This window comes from Crinia signifera, chromosome 19 (assembly GCF_055691185.1).
Source record: "Crinia signifera chromosome 19, ASM5569118v1, whole genome shotgun sequence".
In the NCBI taxonomy this organism is placed as follows: Eukaryota; Metazoa; Chordata; class Amphibia; order Anura; family Myobatrachidae; genus Crinia; species Crinia signifera.
The window spans coordinates 57,401,980-57,421,937 of record NC_139226.1 but is presented as its reverse complement, the minus strand read 5'-3'; the positions used below and the strand labels follow the sequence as shown (position 1 = coordinate 57,421,937).

General features: G+C 43.8%; 1 protein-coding gene across 2 annotated transcripts in view; it reads left to right on the top strand.

Annotated features, from left to right (window-relative positions):
- The window catches only part of LOC146042570 (BAR/IMD domain-containing adapter protein 2-like), a 168,756-nt gene that overhangs the window by 132,343 nt on the left and 16,455 nt on the right, over positions 1-19,958 (top strand). For both annotated transcript variants that reach the window (XM_083162625.1, XM_083162624.1), the window contains exons 8-12: positions 5,437-5,589; positions 9,284-9,493; positions 12,604-12,841; positions 14,936-15,137; positions 19,787-19,858. In XM_083162625.1, coding sequence (XP_083018751.1) covers positions 5,437-5,589; positions 9,284-9,493; positions 12,604-12,841; positions 14,936-15,137; positions 19,787-19,858 — 875 coding nt within the window. The remainder of the gene's footprint in view (positions 1-5,436; positions 5,590-9,283; positions 9,494-12,603; positions 12,842-14,935; positions 15,138-19,786; positions 19,859-19,958) is intronic.

The following is a 19,958-nucleotide window of genomic DNA, read 5'->3' as shown; positions in this document are numbered from 1 at the left end:
GCAGTACTTGAGATAAGACATACTCACACACATATATACTGTATATATAAATATATTGTGACAAGGAATCACATAGGCTGGATTGAAAGTATGGTTCTTTATTTGTAGCAGGTACACAGCATACCAGGATAACAGCTTGGCAATTCTTACGTTACAAAAATGCAGACTCAGGTTATAGCAATGGCAGGATTCAGGAGGCAACACACAGGCTTCACAATAAGGGTACTCCAGAGAATCCCTTACTTAGGCCCTTATTCTGGTTCACTCGCAGAGGCAAATTCGGTGGGGCAGAAGTAACATGTGCAGAGAGAGAGTTACATTTCACTTCAAAGTGAGATCTATATTGCAGTTGAAAAATAAAGCAGTCCGTTTTTTCACTGCACAGAAACAAAATAACCCACCCAAATCCAATTCTCTCTGTACATGTTACATCTGCCCCACCTGCAGTGCACATGGTTTTGTCCATTTGAGAAGGAATTCGCCGCTGCGTTCCCCCCAGCCTATGGCCCAGCCGCTAAAAGGCATTGGGAACTGACCCTCTGCTCTGGACAAACATACTGTATATAAGAATGAACCAAGGGGGGGGGGGGGGGGGGACTCTGTGTGGGGGCACTTTTATGTGTCAAAGAGTAAAATGGTACAGAAACTGGTATTCAAGATAAAGATATTTATTCAATATACATTAGAAATAATTATCAGCAATCAACAAATAATATAAAACAAAATGCTGCAGAAAATATTGGTGGTAATAGATATCGCTCTGTGAGAGATCTAAGAATCTCTGTGGTGGGCCACTAGTAACTTACATTATGACCTTCATCCCACCTATCATTGTCAACCCAAATATTGGGAGAATGTATAGGATTTAAATTTGGGAGAATGTATAGGATTTAAATCTTAGGTCACTTTATATGTGAAAATGGAGGCCCAACACGAACATATAGAGAGCCAATACCTGGATTGACGTATATTGAGTTACAGGTTAATATTACATCTGTATAAATGTCAATCAAAGGTTTACCACTTTTACTGTTCTCCTGTGGTGAGCCACTCTCTCATTCCCTGTCCTCTACCCACGGGCAAGACAGGAAAGCAGAAGTGGTACACTTCACTACAGGTTCTATTCTAGTACAAGTGCAGCAAGCCATGCAAGGGGATGCGTTACACTTATGCGGTGTCCATGTCGACATAGACACCAACAAAAATTTCTGTTACGCTGCTGACCATTAATAGGCGTCTACCTAGATGCATTTGACCATTAGTAGAAGTCCACGCAATTGTCGATCTGGAAATCGTGGATCCGCTATACCCTAAGCATTCACTTCCACCACCCCAGCAGCACCGGCACAGGGAAATGAAGGACCACGGCACCAGAGCCGGCCCTAGCCTAAATGATGCCCTAGGCAAGATTTTGGCTGGTGCCCCTTAGCACTGCCACTAGTTCCGCCTTTGACCCCGCTCCCCTTTCCCAGCACCATCAACCCTCATCATAGCAGTCATCATTTTGGTGCTCCTACCGGCAATATTTTAAATAGAAACAGTGCACATATTCGGTGTGCGGCCCAAACAGGGGTGTGTTCTTGCTGGGAAGGGGCATGGCCATACAATAGTACCCCCAATTCAAATTATGCCACACACAGTAGTGCAACTTTATTCACATTATATCATGCGATGGTGTCCCTTATTCATGTTACATCACACAGTAGTACCACTTTACCTTATGTACATTACTCCTCACATTATTCACATTATACCCTAAATCCTGGTAAAATATTGTATTTTAAGCACCTCCATGGCCACACTGCAACCCAGCACAAAGCAGTGTGTGCTGGGCAGAGGAGAAGAGCTGCAGCTGCTGCTGTCACTTAAGGGGAGGGGTCCTGGGGTCCCCACTGGGCCCTTCCATCAGACTTTGACCTGGGTAGTTTGTATCCCCTACCCCTTTCTCTCTGGGGTAATTTACTAAGATGTGTATTCTACTTCACATGTGATGTTGCTGTGGGCAACCAATCAGAATCTACTTCTTATTTATTCAGCACCCTCTAGAAGATAGTAGACAGGATCTGATTGGTTGCCCATAGCAACATCACATGTGAAGTTAAATACACATCTTAGTAAATTTCCCCAAAAGACATGTTCAGGGTGAACAATTACCAAGATGTGGCTGCTTCATGTCCTCTGTGATTATTAAAAAAAAATGTGTTAGGCTAATTTGGTAATCTGATGTCCCCTGCACCAACCACACAATAATAACGTATCACCGTTTACACTAAACACTAAAATAACAGTAAAAAAATTAAATTAAAAGATTCAGAGTAATTTGGCATCAGCAATGGTCACCTATTTGTATGTTTATATATATATATATATATATATATATATATATATATATATATATATAATTGATTTATTTATTAGTAAATCAATTAAAGAACTTTATAGTGGTAAAGCATGAAGATCCACAAGCCCTCAACCATCTGAGGGGTGTCCCATGTACAGTATATACCATATAATCACACACTCATAAGTGTTTAATTGAATGCCAATTAGCTGAATTAAGACAAGCTTCAGGGCCAATCAGAAGCAATATAAAGGCACATGAGGGGAAAGGGGGTTGGGGGAGAGAAAGGAAAACACAAGTAAAACTCGGCAAGAGGTGAACCCAAAACCCTGCTGAGGGACTGAGGAATTTGAATTGTTGCCAATTAGCCAAATTTAAATGAGCCAAATTAAGTCCGTCAGTTCAGGTAAAAAAGGTAAAATCCCTCAAGACTTCTGCTGACAACAGCAGCAAGTAGCTAATCCCCGAGTAGGGTAGACAGGGGAAGACAAGACAACAAGGACACGACCAGCTGTAACAGTACTTACGTCCTCGGATTTCCTCTAAAGATGACGCAGGAAAAGTCTGCTCAGGCATCGGGAGCGGCACAGGGGGCAGATGGTGTTAATGTCCAGCCACTGTGTCAGGCATGAGATGTGGAAAACATGCCTGCAGGTTGTGACCGCCACTTCCTCTCCAATCCGAAACTGGGAGATGCAGATGGGGCAGGACTCTACAGCGCCTCCTTCTGTAAAGGTGCATCTCCTGTAGGATGGAAGGCGGGCAAGGATGACTGCTGGTCTTCGTGCTCCTGCCACTGCTGGTGTTCCTGAGGACGGCACTGCTGCTGGTGGTCCTCCTGATGTTGGGGCTGCTGCAGATGGTACACCAGAAGATGGTCTGCGGCGCCCTGACCGTAGCCAGGAGGTGTTCGGATATGGCCCAGTTCCAGTTAACTGGGCCAATTCCCTCCGGCTCATCGTTGTTGGTAAATTGCACCAAAGGTGCACAAAAAAAAAAAAAAAAGAAAGAAAACACAGATGTTAATGTGCTCTGATCACTGATCACTGGTATTACCTGGAGTAAACTCTGTAAAAACTGGTTCTCTCTAGGGGGGTCTTTTTTTCTTGCACTCACCTCTGCCTCTGCTCAAGAAATGCCAGTGAGAGGCCAGTGCACTGAGGTTTTATACCTGGCATGTGGCATGCGGGCGGCAGTTGGAAATGGCAGCTGGTCTCTCTGCCCCATAACCCACATCATCTTCCCACTACTACTACACAGTAACTCATTTGGGAAATCAGTGGGAAGTGACATATTAGGTCTAAAGAGTCACCACAAAAAGAACAGGGTGGTTTGGGGCATCTACTGAAGCCATCTCAGTGCTGCTGCTGGGCCCAGTGATTTTATCTGTCATTGCTGCTGCTGTCTCTGCTCCTTCCTTGATGATCTCTGTGATCATATATACATGTTAGTAGGTGCAGATCCTAAAAACATATTCCTCACAGGAACAGCAGTATTTTTGTTAGAATATACATAGGAGGGGACACCACAACAGTGTATTATGATTACAATAAATTGAATATACTGTAGAAATGAACATTTATTGCAAAGACAACTACTGCAGCCTATCACAAAATACCTGTCTGCATCCGCTGCATCGTGAGCTGCTAATAAGCTGTGTCACCCTGAGGAATCTCACACAAATATGGGGAGAATATACAAACTGTACACAGTAAGGGCCATGGAGAGAATCGGGCACATAAGGGGGAAATTTACTAAGATGTGTATTCTACATCACATATGATGTTGCTATGGGCAACCAATCAGAATCTACTTCTTATTTATTTAGTACCCGCTAGAAGGTAGTAGATAGGATCTGATTGGTTGCCCATAGTTTAATATCACATTTGTAGAATACACATCGTAGCAAATTTCTCCCATAGCTTCAAGGGGATCTTGTGAACCTATTACGCTAGTGTGTGTTATACATGATTCTAAGGGTTGCTGGAAGCAGCAGACTTGACGGCACATGCAGCCTGGGCTCCCTGCTTATTTCTGCTCTGAGGAACATAAAGCAGAACTTGGAGCAATGGAGGAGGCTAGTGAGTGAGCTGTGCTGCCTTCAGCCGTGTCATCACTATGGGGGTGCAGGGTTTGCAGGCCAATCCTTGGAGTCAAGCGCTGAGGAGTGACACCAAAATGCTAACCTTCTCAGTGACAGGAGCCAGTTGCTGCATGCTAATATTACATGGCTCTTGTTACAGAGTACTGACTGGTCTCTGTGGGCAGCTTGCATCTTCAGTAAATATACCCCCAAGAATGTCAAAATATAAAAAATATATATTTTTGCTGGGTCGACCCCTTTGTGCTGTGTGAAAGGGACATTTGAAAAATCCCCAGGTCCAGCAACCCGGCATTCTGGGTTAAAAGAAGGGTTTTACCCGGCTCGGACCAAGGTTACTGGGCAGTTTAAATGGGTAACCCAAGTCGAGCAACCCAGATCCCGTTCACACTATAGGGAGGAGGCAGCAGCAGCTCCAAGTGCTACCTCCTCCCCCTCCTCCTCCTCCCCCGCCCTGATGACGCACCGCTCCACTACCTTTCTGTTGTCAGTGACCCGGCTTGTCATTGCAAATGCCAGGTCACTCCCGGGATGGACATGTGCGACTGTTAGACTGTTTTATCCTTATTCTAATAATTGTTTTAAAAAATAAATGTTTAGGAAAGATGCTAACGTATTTATATCTGTGTATCTATTAATTGGATTTAATTAAATCTTCACAAATTAAACTGATGCTGTATAAAGACTAATCATAGTAATAATAATGTTTTGCTGCCTGATTGCTGTACAATTATGATACTCTGTAGAAAAGGTGTAGCTTATGCCGTCCTTTGTGAAGGAGGAGGATTCCATGATAATGGAAATGCTGTGCTCTTATCATATCTATTTTTTTTCTAGACGACAAGATAAGAAAAGTACATTAGTAACAAAATAGCTAACAGAGCGGAAAATATTTCTTTTTTGTTTCTTTTTTCCTAGGAAAATGATCTGTTTTTATGATATCACACATCGATGTTATTATTTTACAATGCCTTTTCCTGTTCTCATTTTGCAGTACGTTGAAATCATGAGCACCAAACAGTGTGACTTGGACCAGTTTGTGGCCGAAGGATATAAAGCAGCTCTTACAGAAGAGCGACGGCGATATTCTTTTCTGGTGGACAGACAGTGTGCAGTGTCCAAACACTTCAGTGCCTATCACAGCAAGGTATGATACAGATGTAACAATAAGCATGATTACCCTGTACATCACATGACTCATCCCAATATCCCGTGATAACCATAGGGCACAGGTTCTCAAACTCGGTTCTCAGGACCCCACACAGTGCATGTTTTGCAGGTCTCCTCACAGAATCACAAGTTAAATAATTAGCTCTGTCTGTGGAACTTTTTAAATGTGTCACTGAGTAATGAATGCACCTGTGCACCTGCTGGGTGTGAACTGTGTGGGGTCCTGAGGACTGAGTTTGTGAACCTCTGCCATAGGGTATAGCTCATTCTTTTCAGTAGTACTCAGTGGAGAGTTCGGATCTCTCATTAACAATCTTCTTGGACAGTTCATAGCTCTCATTGGAAAATTCCTTGGATATTTTATACCTTTCTTAAGAAAACGGACGTTGGGAGCTAAATGTAATAGGGTGTGAGAATCAGAAAGTGAGAGATTTTGGGAGAGTTTTCCCATTTTTTTTTAAAGCGTCAATCAATTATATGGCAAAATCAACCTGTTTTTTCAGAGTAAATGATTGCCGCTTTAAAAAAAATGTGAAATCTCTCCCAAAATCTCTCAATATCTGATTCTCGCACCCTATTACATTTGTCTCTTCATATCTATTGTTAAAAACTTCTTGGAAAGCTCATACCTCTCGGCGAAAGTGGATGCAAATTGTCAGAATTCGACAATCCACGACCGTTTCTGTCAGAACAAATTCAACTTTAAAATAAGTGGAATCTGACTGCCATAAATGTTGTCGGTAACAGCAGCATTGCTGTCGTTAATGACAGCATTGAATAGGCGATTGCCAATATTTCCCCTGTCGGGAAATATGGTCACAGATTGAATACCCTCCTATATCTTTTATTAGCAAAAGCTTTGGACTGTTCATAGCTCTCAATAGAAAACTCCTTGGAGAGTTCATACAGTACTTCTCTCTAGAAAACTCCTTGGACACTTCTTACAGTACTTCTCATAGAAAACTCCTTGCACAGTTCTTACAGTACTTCTCTCTAGAAAACTCCTTGGATAGTTTTTACAGGACTTCTCATAGAAAACTCCTTGCACAGTTCTTACAGTACTTCTCTCTAGAAAACTCCTTGGACAGTTCTTACAGTACTTCTCTCTAGAAAACTCCTTGGACACTTCTTACAGTACTTCTCTCTAGAAAACGACTTGGACAGTTCTTACAGTACTTCTCATAGAAAACTCCTTGCACAGTTCTTACAGTACTTCTCTCTAGAAAACTCCTTGGACAGTTCTTACAGTACTTCTCTCTAGAAAACCCCTTGGACAGTTCTTACACTACTTCTCATAGAAAACTCCTTGGACAGTTCTTACCTATCATACAGTACATCTTATTGGAAAACAATTGTTACAGTTCCTACTTCTCTCTAGAAAACTCCTTGGACAGTTCTTACAGTACTTCTCTCTAGAAAACTCCTTGGACACTTCTTACAGTACTTCTCTCTAGAAAACTCCTTGGACAGTTCTTACAGTACTTTTCATAGAAAACTCCTTGCACAGTTCTTACAGTTCTTCTCATAGAAAACTCCTTGCACAGTTCTTACAGTACTTCTCTCTAGAAAACTCCTTGGACAGTTCTTACAGTACTTCTCTCTAGAAAACCCCTTTGACAGTTCTTACACTACTTCTCATAGAAAACTCCTTGGACAGTTCTTACACTACTTCTCATAGAAAACTCATTGGACAGTTCTTACCTATCATACAGTACATCTTATTGGAAAACAATTGTTACAGTTCCTACTTCTCTTTGCAATGCCCTTTTAGACAGTTTATATCAGACTTTGAAAACCAAATCCCTTTAGTTATTCTTATGTCATTAGAAATGTACCTGCTTAACTTTTGCATTATGATAAATTTTTCTCCTTTTTATACTGCACATTTGACTATATTTTAAAGTAATCAGTCATTCCTAGCAGTCATAATCATGTATGGAAATAGAAACTGTATTGGTGTGTCATATTTCCCTGGGTGTATAGCAGTGTATGATATGACCCTGATCAATGTTCTTATAATGGAACATACTGTAAGCAAATGTATATCACATTGATTGTTACAAATCTATATACTTGTCCTCAATATATACTTCAGTTTACAAGACAATGTGAATATATAATGGAACGTGTCGTTGCTGCGCATGTATAAAGTATTTTTTTATGAATTGTTGTTGATCATAATGGGCGGGATTCTCTAATAAATGCGGCTGCACATCACCGGCATTTGCATAGTTAATAATCTCGTATGCACTAACATAACAGATTATTAAGGCAAAGGACAGCTCTTGCGATAAGAGCTGACCTTTGCGTTGTGGCCAGCAATGTGCAGCGGGTCCACCCTGCCTCCCTGGACCCGTACCCGGCTCCGCTTCCTCCTCCCTGCACTCGGAAGAGGTGCAGGGAGGAGGAGATCACTGGTTCGGGCAGCACAGGATGTCAGGATGCTGTCCGGACACAGGTGAGGGGGGGGGGGGGGGGGTGGCGCAGATTGTCAGGGACGCGAAGGGAAGCCCATAGGCCTCCATGGGGTTACACCATCTAGAACTGGCTTAACCCCCTGCAGCGAAGCCCCGGCGGCGGGGCTTTGCTTCATATGAAAATGCGGTAAAAACCCAGAAAACACGGTTTTTACATAATTTTTTTGTTTGCATCATCTCGCCCAATGTAAGGTTGGATATAGGTAAACAATTGAATATATACATAGATGGAGTCCACGTAAAAGTGCAATGCATGCCACAGAGAATTCAAGACCACAATACAGAGATTATGGTTTATGTCAGTTAATTAAGGAACACATACAGTAGATAAACCCAGACACTAGTCTACTGCAGGTACCAACAAATGTGCTATGTTTTCCCTGAAATTGCGATTTCTGGCGATTTTCAGTAACGGTAATGTGCGATTATTTAGACGTGCGTTTTTTTAGTAAGGTGAATGTTCGATTTTTTTAGTAATGGAAACAAAACAAAGTTAACCCAAGAGAGAATGTGTGTGCTTATACATGTGGTAGGGAATATAGATTGTAAGCTCCACTGGGGCAGGGACTGATGTGAATGTTCAAATATTCTCTGTAATCTCTGCAGAATATGGGTGCGCTCAGGGCTATTTTTGTGCAGGCTCTAGCAGGAACTGTGGCCCTTATTCTAGTTCACTCTTTCTGACAAAATATTTCTTAGATGGACAAAACCATGTGCACTGCAGGTGAGGCAGGTGTTACTTGTGCAGAGATAATTAGATTTGGGTGGGGTTTTACATCTGCCTCACCTGCAGTGCACATGGTTTTGTCCATCTAAGAAATATTTTGTCAGAAAGAGTGAACTAGAATAAGGGCCACAGTTCCTACTAGAGCCTGCACAAAAATAGCCCTGGGTGCGCTATATAAAAGGCTGTGTATAAATAAATAATTGGGCAAATCATCGAAATTGGCTGTTTGGCCAGCTGATTGTATAGGTATGTATGCAAGAGCGTTAGTTGATAAATGCTTAAAATATCCTGCAAATGATTGGATAGGGAATGCACATCTTACGTGCAGTTTAATATTTTTAATGTACCCAAGTGATCAGCATAGTGCACACCCATTATTAGGCCAAAATATATAGCCTGTGTTATTCATGTCTTTCTTACTTCGCTAACGACAACTATGACTGAATACTATGTATGATGTTTTATAGGTGAAGGATTTATTAAGTGCCAAGCTTCCCTCATGGCAACAGTCATGTACTCAGCCCACAAAACTTCCTGAACGTGCTCTGATGCTTGTCAAACAAACCGCCAATGCATCTACTGAGATGGTCATCTCAGATCCAGTGCCAAGCACAAAACCACTAGATGTTCCTCCAGAGCTGGCGCCTCTTCTAGGGGGCGGACTGTCTTTGAATCATGTAAGTGAATCCAATTTCCCTTTTGAATAGACTATAGGTTGTAAGCTTGTGAGCAGGGCCCTCTTACCTCTTTGTCAATCTGTCTTTAACCGGTCATATTTTATTACTGTTGTTAGTGTTATTACCGTTTGTAGCTAATTGTAATGTACACTGGAATATTGTATGGATTGAATGCACTATATTTATTTATCTATTTACAGTTTCTTATATTCTGCATATTCTGTTGCGCTTTATATATACAGTAAGTAAAGGTGCCCATACACGGTGCTAGGGTGCCGTGCAATGCGATGCGCGCTCCCGCATGCATCCCATTGCACAGCACATAAAAAGAGGGTTATTTTGGTTGATTCACAAGGCTGCGAATTCACAGCCTTGCGAGTCCACCAAACCCTGCCTTGCGAATGGTTGGCTGGCACCACCCATTCACAAGAGCAAATTGCTCACAGGGCCTGCGGATGGATGTTACACAGTAACATCCATTCGCAGCCTTGTGGGATTCGCAGACATCATTCGATGGTTGGCGACCATCAAATGATGGCGAAGGCGTACGCATATAAAAGTAACTCTGAAGTCACTTATATATACGTGGACGCTCGGGGTAAGTTGGCGGGCAGCTGACTACCGGTGATGTCAGCTGCCTGCCCCCGGCACCCACCTCATGGCCTCATTAACATGAAAATGCCTAGCGTTCTCATGAGAACGCCCACGAAGCGCTGGTCATTCCCATATGCTAATGAGGCTGCACGCCACCCCACTTCCCTCCACGCCCCTTCCCTCCACCCCCGGTCCGCTTTCCTGGGTGAATAGTCTTCGCAGTGAGTTTGCACAGGTCCCAATTGCATAGTTCAAAACGCACTGAGTTATTGCTCTGTGTATGGGCACCTTAAGTGTTAATAACAATGTAGTCTGTCCATTATTTCATAACAGTTTCCACTTTCCAGGGACTTCAGAAGGTTTCCGCACCCCTGTAAAAACCACATGGCTCTGAAACGCTGAGCTAAACTCACCACAGGGAACTGTAGTTGTCCTTCTTTTTCCATTGTCACATCTCGCCTTGTCATTACAGAATGGCATCCAGTGCTGTTTATTGTGTGGCTTTCCTCTAGGTTCAGGACATTGATTCCCAGTATATTTTCTTCATTCCTACTGTACTACTCGCATATTTCTACATACAGTATGTTATATTATTCTGTTTTCCCAGGACTATTGGTGTAATTACTGTATAACCATGGCAGATTATACTGATATACAGTATTTATAAAGGGGCCTAGACTATGCATTGTACTATCCTTGTTGTCTGCAGACTATGGGCCTGATTCTGGCTTGATTGGATGGGGCCCAATTCGGCCCCGTTGGCAATGGGGGTCTGCAAATATGTGTGTGTGCAAACCCGCTGTGCCAATGCCGGTCAGGGTGGATTTTCAGCGGAGGGGGGTGGGCGAACAGGGGGCTGGTGCAGGGGAACTCCCAGCTTTTTATGGGTCGATGACTGTTAGGGGCAGGTGGCTAACTTTACATGAGATCAGCGGCCCCCCTTGTCGGCCATCTCCAGCGGAAATAAAAGTCAATCTAGACTTATATGTGAACTGGAAAAAAAATGATTTGATGGTCTGGGACTGAATGATTTTTCACCTGTGCGGCTGCATGAGAGGGGATGAGATATGTAAGGGTTCACATTCCCTCTCATGCAAGTTACTTGTTCGCTAGTCTGCGAACATACGCAGCATAGCAAATAGGTCTGAATCAGGCCCTATGTCCTCGCTAATAGTTGAACAAGCCTCTGTAGTCACTGGCACACCCAGTGAGCATGGGCCCCTACCACTGCATACCCTGATGGGCCCTCTATGTCCCAGTATGACACTGCTCCTGGTACCATGTCTCCATGTAAGCATGCACATATACACCTCCATACATTATGTTTTTCACTCTAGTTCACAGCAAGGACAAGTTCCTAGATACTCCAGTCTGCTTGCCTGCAATGTAATCCTTGCTTTGTCCTATTATCTTCAGGGGATTTTTAAAAAAGTATTTGATATTGCAAACACTGGGGCAGATGTATTAACCAGCCCATATTAACTGCAAAATACTGGGTCCTGCTTCTCCTTCATAATCAGGAGAAACGGGCACCCGTTATGGGCGAATGTATTAACCCCACCACCACCACCGATAAGGAGAGCCATTATGCCCAGCGTTAACAGCTCTCCTTATCGGCACCCCAGGCATCCCTGCGCATGCGCATTAAAAAAAAAAGTATGCTTTCCCCCCTGGCCGGCTCTCTGGGCTTGCATGAGATCTCGCTACTAGCACCAGGGCTAGCGTTGTCTCCACAGTGGGGATAGGACAAAGCTAGCTCTGGGCTGGCAAAGCACCTGTTTAATTAAGGGGGGGGGGGGGTGCAGGGTCCAGCCCCGCCGGCCCTAGAACACATTAGGTGCACTATTAATACATCTTGAAAAACGTAATCCCACCAGTTAAGTAATGTTCAGTGCAGAAATGCACTTAACGCTAGTTCATACATCTGCAAGAATGTAACAAAAAGAGGGGGGGTGAACAATCGCACTGGCAGTGTTTATAAGGTAACCCCTTGTTTCAATCAATATTCATAGACTTTATTATGTGGGGTGTGCTGTCACTTCAACAGTAATTTGAGCAATAACAAGGGAAGAGAAGAAAGACTGTTATGTGCGTGACGCATTGTTAGGACAAGAAAAATTTATACAATTTAACCTTTAATTGTTTGTTTTAAGATGTGTGACATATAAAAACAAAGAGGAAGATACAAAGTGTTTTTAAAAGAGGGGATATAGATCCTCTCAAATTGAACCCCAATGTCCTGTTCCCAGTGTAATTGCTAGATTAGTTGCGTGTTGCTGTATATCTTACAGTGTGTATATTGAAGTAAAGGTGTATCTTCAGGGATTGGTAACCTAAGGCAGCATTGCCCCACGTACCATCTATCATTTTTTCCTAGCATTATTACTGTGCAGTATATTCTCCATGCTACATAACATAATGCAACGGCAAGTGGTAGATTGTCAGAGCTAATACATTTAATTGTAACAATAACTAAAAACATTTTCCTAAACATATTTTAAAACTAATGCTTGCAGCGTATGTCTGTACAAGAAGTTCTTCCTATACCTAATGGAGAGAGTCATCGTTCAAGAGGATCACGTGATATGGGAAGCCCTATTCATATAGAGCCGCTAGCACCCAATCAGACTGCTCCGCCACGCCCGGCGACACCTTCTTCCCTCACACCGCCAATGCCTAAGGCCAATGAAATGTATTCATGTACATTACCGATGCCACGGAAACCAGCCTCTGAGAACAGACTGGCCACACTGAGTGAGTATTTTATTATTTTCTCTCTAACACGTTGGTATAACAACCATTTGTCAGCTGTATTCCCTCCACAGTACTGTTTGATGGCTACAATTCACTAGAATATAAACTACCACAGTTGTACTGAGCATGCTCCACAGTAACTAAACAATGTCACTTGCAGCAACTATTTTTTCCCAAAGAGATTATTGGTCATCGGTGATTTGTAGGTGGTAACACTCACTCATGTAGTTGATGTTTGCATGATCTGTATCCAATACTCGTATATATAGCTGACAGCTGTGGTGGCTCTTGTGGGCAAATCAATACAAATTCTGGCTGATGTTGTGTTTATATATTGTAGCCCATTATCAGCTACAAAAGTTGTATTTGCAGCGACATTAGCCTGCACCTGTAAAGGCTGTATAGGTGGTGTCCAATGTTGGGGCTAATTCAGAATGGATCACTGAGAGAGAATTTTCAAATCGAGCCATTATCGAATGAGTGCGCATTATTCTGGTTCATTCGCAAAGGCAAATTCCTTCTCAAATGCACAGAACCATGTGCACTGCTGGGGGGCAGAGGTAACATGTACAGAGAGATTTAGATTTGGGTGGGTTATTTTGTTTCTGTGCAGAGAAAATACTGACTGCTTTATTTTACACTGCAATAAAGATCTCACTTTGAAGTAAAACCCCACCCAAATCTAATTCTCTCTGCACAAGTTACATCTGCCCCACCTGTTTGAGAAGGAATTTGCCTTTGAGAGTGAACCAGAATAAGGGCCTTTGTGTATGTGCGAGAGGAAATATTGTCAGAAAATGCGTAAGGATCGTAAATGCAATGTAACCAGACTTTGACTGACAGGAAGCCGGCATTTGGGGGTGTTATCCTGCGGTTTTCTTAGTGTGTATGAAAATGGCAGGCCTGGCCAGGTGTTTTTGAGGAGGGTCTGTGATGTCAGCACTGCCCATTTCCATCCTTTCTGTAACAGAATAGCGGAGACCACAGACCTACTCACACTTGCACATCCGTTTGATGGTTGGGAAATTCATATGGCTATGGACTTGCGCAATTCTCTTTCTGTCTGACCGATGGCTTTCTCCTCACAGTCCACTGCAAATTCTCTCATTAGCGATCCAGCTCCTTAGTGCACAATCTGGGGGGACAATTGATGTCTGCTGGCATGTGGCCATTATTTTGTGTAAAGCCAACCATAGTTTACATGTATTACTCTATCACAGTGGTTCCCAAACGTGGTCCTCAGGGCACACCCAAAGTCAAGGTTTAAGTGCAAAATCCTTACATGTTCACATGTGATGGTATAATCAAACTGACTGAGGTACTCATTAAGTCACCTCTGCCTAATCATGGATATCCTAAAAACCAAGACTGTTGGGGTGCCTTGAGGACTGCATTTGGGAACCACTGCCAAGGCTTGATCAACCAATAGGCTGATCAGGTTGCAGTTTGGAGTGCTGGGTCTATGGGGGGGGGGGGGGAGCAGGCAGCACAATAGACACTGCGGCTGAACCTACCACAGAAATCCACGGCGAGAGGGAGACGGGACAGCATGAAACCTGCAAAAACAGCCCCCAAAGAACGCCCACCACCTTCTAGGAGACCGATGCTAGAGGTTCTACTAGACCTCTAGCATCTGTCAGGAGTAGGCAGCGTGGCCAGCGCTACCCAGAAGTGTGGATTTCAGGAGTGCTGGGGCATAGCCCCCTGGCAACAAGCATGTAGCCCCCTGGCAACGAGCAAAAACCTCCTGGTAACGACCATAAAAACCTCTAGCAATGAGCCTATGTAACCCCAGGCAACGAGCATGAACCTCCTGGCAACAAGCAAGAAACCTCCTGGTAACAACCAAAAAACCTCTGGCAATGAGCCCATGCAACCCCAGGCAACGAGCATGAACCCCTGGCAACGAGCACGTAGATAAGAGAAATGCTAATGAATGTATTTGGATTCTGTTTTAGCCTAGGGTGGCTGGAACCCTTAATCAGGCCCTGACCACTGCTCTATCACATATATATCATACAGTACGTGATAAATGTACATAAGAGATATGAATACACTGCGGAATTTATTCAAACTTCTGTCATTCTATTGCAGTTGAGAATAAGACCCTGCCTCGAATCAGCCCCCTGTCTGTTTTGCCTCCTCGTGTGGAACGTCGCAGAGTCCAAGCTGTCTTCTCTCACACAGCTGGAGAGAACAGCACCTTACTCAACTTCAACGAGGGAGACATTATCCTTCTGCTGGTACCGGAGGCCAGAGACGGCTGGCACTATGGAGAGAACGAAGCCACTAAAATGTGAGCAGTTACTGGGATAATACTGGGAGGTGGGAGGTGGCCCTGACTCATTTATATTTAATTGATGTGTCCCTTATCAGCTGCAAGCTAATTACCCAAGAATAAAACAACGTCTCCTGCATTTCATATTCACATTTCTAATGTGCAACCTCCGTTAGATTTTTTATAGCTGAAGAAAACAAAGCGGAACATTTATTAAAGCTTAGCAGTGTCTCTGTGCACTGAGGGCCTAATTCAACAACATTAGGAATGGGGTGAATTCGTCCCCGTTCTGATGTTTGGGGGTCTGTGTAAGCGTGTATTTGCGCATGTGCAGACCCCAGCAACCAACGGCTTTGGGGAGTTACACACTCGTCAGGCCGTTCACTGCAGGAAGCGGGTGGATGGGGCAGAGACAGTCATGAGGGCAACTATAAAATGCTGGGCTTTTGCATGGGACCACAGGGAGCTGATGCCTGCCATCACAGGATCGTCTTCGGCGATTTCAGTTTCTACTGACTTTACAAAGGCAGGAGAAAATTATTTGCTAGTCGCCGACCATTGAATGATTTCTCCTGCTGGCGGGTGCATGCGAGGAGGCATCTCCTCACATGGTACCGAGGAGATTTGGCAACAGGGGGGAGGGGGGTGGGCATTCCTTTGGCAGGGCGGCGTTAAGACACTCAGTAAGCAGTGACCGACTGCTGATTACTGAGCGGTGTTGAATCAACCCCTAAATCCATTCAATCTTCATTTGTACTGCCATGCTTATGTATGTGCAGCATTGCACAGGGGTGGATGGAGATGGATCTGCAGTGGCAGAAGTGAAGAGAGAAAGGTGCTTGCCATTGCTGCCTTGCTTTCCACTGGGGACAAAGCGGCCGATTCAGAATGGGTCCAAATTTGTCCATTTTTTTATGGTGGAGGGTGCGTATATATGCGCATGTGCAGACCCCCTGTGCCAATGTCTTTGGCGGGTATCACACCAGCGTATAAGCTCAGTGGTACTCAGTAGTGTCGGGCATCTTTTTTCATTTAAATAGCATCTTATTTCTGAAATGGAATGATACAGTGTTTTCCCGTAAAACACCGTAACAAAGCATTTCATATGCAGAAACTGCCTAAGTTACACATTGAATATAGGCATGCCACATATCATTTTTATCAACAGAAACTGCTTGTGCTTTTCCATTTTGCTAATCAGACACTATTTAATGGAAAACGTTGCAAAAAAGACTCTCAGCACTACTGAGTCACACAGAGCTTACATGGCAACACTATCGATTCGTGCCATATCACAACTAGGACTCTTTAACGTGATGGATAGATGTGGACACATCTATAACGGGACCTGGTTTACTGGCCGGGACACATTTGTGATAGGATCTGATTGCAACTGCATCTCCGTAAAAATGTTATACTTCAGTATTTCCAGCCAAACACTGTAACATAATTTGGTACTTGTGAGTTATCCGGGCGTCCGATTTTTAAATCGGGTCGGATCGGGACATCGCATCGCATCGCATGCGACCATCGGATGCGATGCGATGCGATGACCCGATTTTTCCATAGGAATCAATGTTAAAATGGACTGAGTCCATTTTAACATGGAATTCAATGGGAAAAAGGGTCCTTTTCATACCCCTACTATCCAAGTGGGCATGGAGTTGGATATAAACCTGTGGCGAGCGTAGCGAGCCACCGAGCCCGAAGCGTGGCGAGCGTAGCGAGCCCCGCGAGGGGACACGGAATACCGTCCCCTCGCGGGGCTCGCTTCGCTCGCCACGCTTCGGGCTCGGTGGCTCGCTACGCTCGCCACAGGTTTATATCCAACTCCATGCCCACTTGGATAGTAGGGGTATGAAAAGGACCCCTTTTTCCATAGGAATCATTTTAACATTGATTCCTATGGAAAAATCGGGTCATCGCATCCGATGGTCGCATGCGATGCGATGCGATGCGATATCGCATCGCATCGCATCTGATTGTATGCCTTAACTTAAGGCATACAATCAAAAAATCGGACGCCCGGATAACTCACAAGTACCCATAATTTATTATGCAGATACATGCAATTACACACAAAATATAAGCATGCTGTATATCATTGTAGGCAACTGTACCTGCATAACAAATAATAATGTTACACTGTTTGGCTGGAAAACACTGTAGCATAACATTTCCGCTTCAGTCACTATTACATACAGAATAGAGGCATGTTGCATATAATTGTAAACATTACAAGCAGCCAATTCATAGCTTGATATGAATAAGATGCATTTCTTGGGGAAATAGTGCCAAAATAACATTTACAGTACATGAGCTATAATATTTTTCAGGTTTATTGAGAGAGCTCCTTGTAAGAATCAGGGGGAACTGTCCTAGTTTCCCAGTAGCCAAACTCGCTGCCGCATTTACTGTACCCATGAGTGCAAGCAAATGCAGCTAGATGCCAAATATACAGTATCATAACATGCTGTTATATGTATTTACATGGATTGAACTACAGTAGCCATGATTTATTGTGCAAAAATAGGCACATTCTGTTGCAAAGAGGATTTGTGGTATCATTTCCTTACATCGCTGTTAGTAAATCATCGTTATATATGTGTAACTGTATTATAAAGCATTATCGCCCTCTGGTGGAATATATATAAAATTGCCTGTAAAAGTGAGATAAAGGGGGGTGATTCAGGTTGGTTTGGAAAGCACAAAACCCATGTGCACTGCAGGTGGGGCAGATGTAACATGCGCAGAGAGAGTTAGATTTGGGTGGGGTTTGTACTTCAAACTGATATCTATATTGCAGTGTAAGAATAAAGCAGCCATTATTTACCCTGCACAAAAACTAAATAACTCACCCAAATCTAACTCTCTCTGCACATGTTGCATCTGCCCCACCTGCAGTGCGCCTGTTTTTCTCCATTAGCAAACCAAGGGACCAATTCGGCCCCTGCCGGGGTGGTCAGGGTTTGCGCATGCGCAGAAATGCGCATGTGAAAACAGAGCCAACGAGCGGCCATTCGCAGCGGGGAGGGAGGGCAGGGCAGTGACGGAGCTGGACCATGGAAATGCCCAGTATTTTATGGGCATCCCCATGAAAACGCTGGGCGTTCCCATGGCTGCGCGTCTTCATTCCGGAGCTCACAAATAAATGTCAGTTGAGACTGGCTGCGAAGGCAGGACAAATCAGTCGATGGTCGGCGACCATCCAATTTTTCTCCTGCTAGCAGCTCATTCAAGGGAATGTGTTCTCGTACACATCCCCTCACATGTTTCCGAGGAGATTCGGGGAAGGGGGGGGGCCTGTATTCGGCCGGGTGGCATTTCAGGCGCTCTGTAAGCTACGATGTGTGCAAACCAACCTGAATCAGAGCCAAAGTCTGTGAGTTTTTTTAAACGGATTCCTTTCAACTGCTTCGAGACACCAAACAAGGTTATCCACTTTCTCAATACCAGTCCTCAAGTCCCACCAACAGGTCCTGTTATATGGTTATCTTTAATCAATGCGTTAATATATTTTGCTGTTTCACTGATTATCTCACCTGCTTCCATAGACAAAAATCCTCAAACCATCCTGCTAAAAAAACTTGAAGGTTGAGGTTGAGATCCACTGGTCACGATTAGCAGTATTTTATAATATTCACACAGAGGTCAATCACTGCAAATATCACTTTGACTTTTACAGATTTGTTCATACGGCTATATATTAAAAATATGAATTATTATTCGCCATTGTTGCCTGTTTGTGAACCTTCGGTACTTGTGTACTAGCACGGCGCCCATCGCATCGCAGACCATAAGGCATGCGATGGTATGCGATGCGATGGCAGCTGATGTTATACAATTTTAAATTGTATACCATCGAATTGTATGGCATTGTATGCCATTGTGTCGCATATACAATGGTATGCGATTTAAAATTGTGTAAGCACCCTAATGGGGGCTTACAATGTTAAATGCACCCCCACGCCACCCCCACTATGAACATGAACTCAAAGTGTGGCGAGCGGCGGCGGTACGCGTCCTATGACCTTTTCATACCCCCACTATCCACGTCGGCGTGGAGTTGATTTTATATAGTGTGGCGAGCGCAGCAAGCCCCGCGAGGGGTCGCGGAATACATGTAAAGTAATACGCGTCCCCTCGCCACACTATATAAAATCAACTCCACGCCGACGTGGATAGTGGGGGTATGAAAAGGTCGGAGGACGCGTACCGCCGCCCCTCGCGGGCTCGCTGCGCTCGCCACGCTTCGGGTTCACGTTCATAGTGGGGGTGCATTTAACATTGTAAGCCCCCATTAGGGTGCTTATACAATTAAACATCGTATAGGGGGCTTATACAATTTTAAATCGCATCGCAGTGCATCGGGTGTTTGGCATGCGATGCGATTATATGTCGTGCGACCAAATATCGTGGGCGCCATGCTAGAACACAAGTACCGAACCTTCAATTTGAATGTTGAAAGAATCCTACCTAATCCTACCTAATCCCAGGTATTGCCATAGGTGGGAACATCTCACCAGTACATCACAAAGTAAGCTCTATTCCCAACCCTGAATCTGGTTATTAGTTTGATGTTGATAACTGACTATATTCAGAAAGTATATTGGTAAAGGCCATATTCAGTTTAACTAAATATCCTATATGCTTTATTTTTTCAATAGGAAAGGGTGGTTTCCATTCTCTTACACTCGCCCACTTCCACCGGTAGAGAATTCAGATAAACTTGGCTCAAGGTAAGACCTTTTCTGTTGACATTTTATTCATATCCCCTTTTAGGAGCATTACCAGCACCAACTTTGTGGGCCCCATAGCAAAATTTTAAAAGGCCGACCC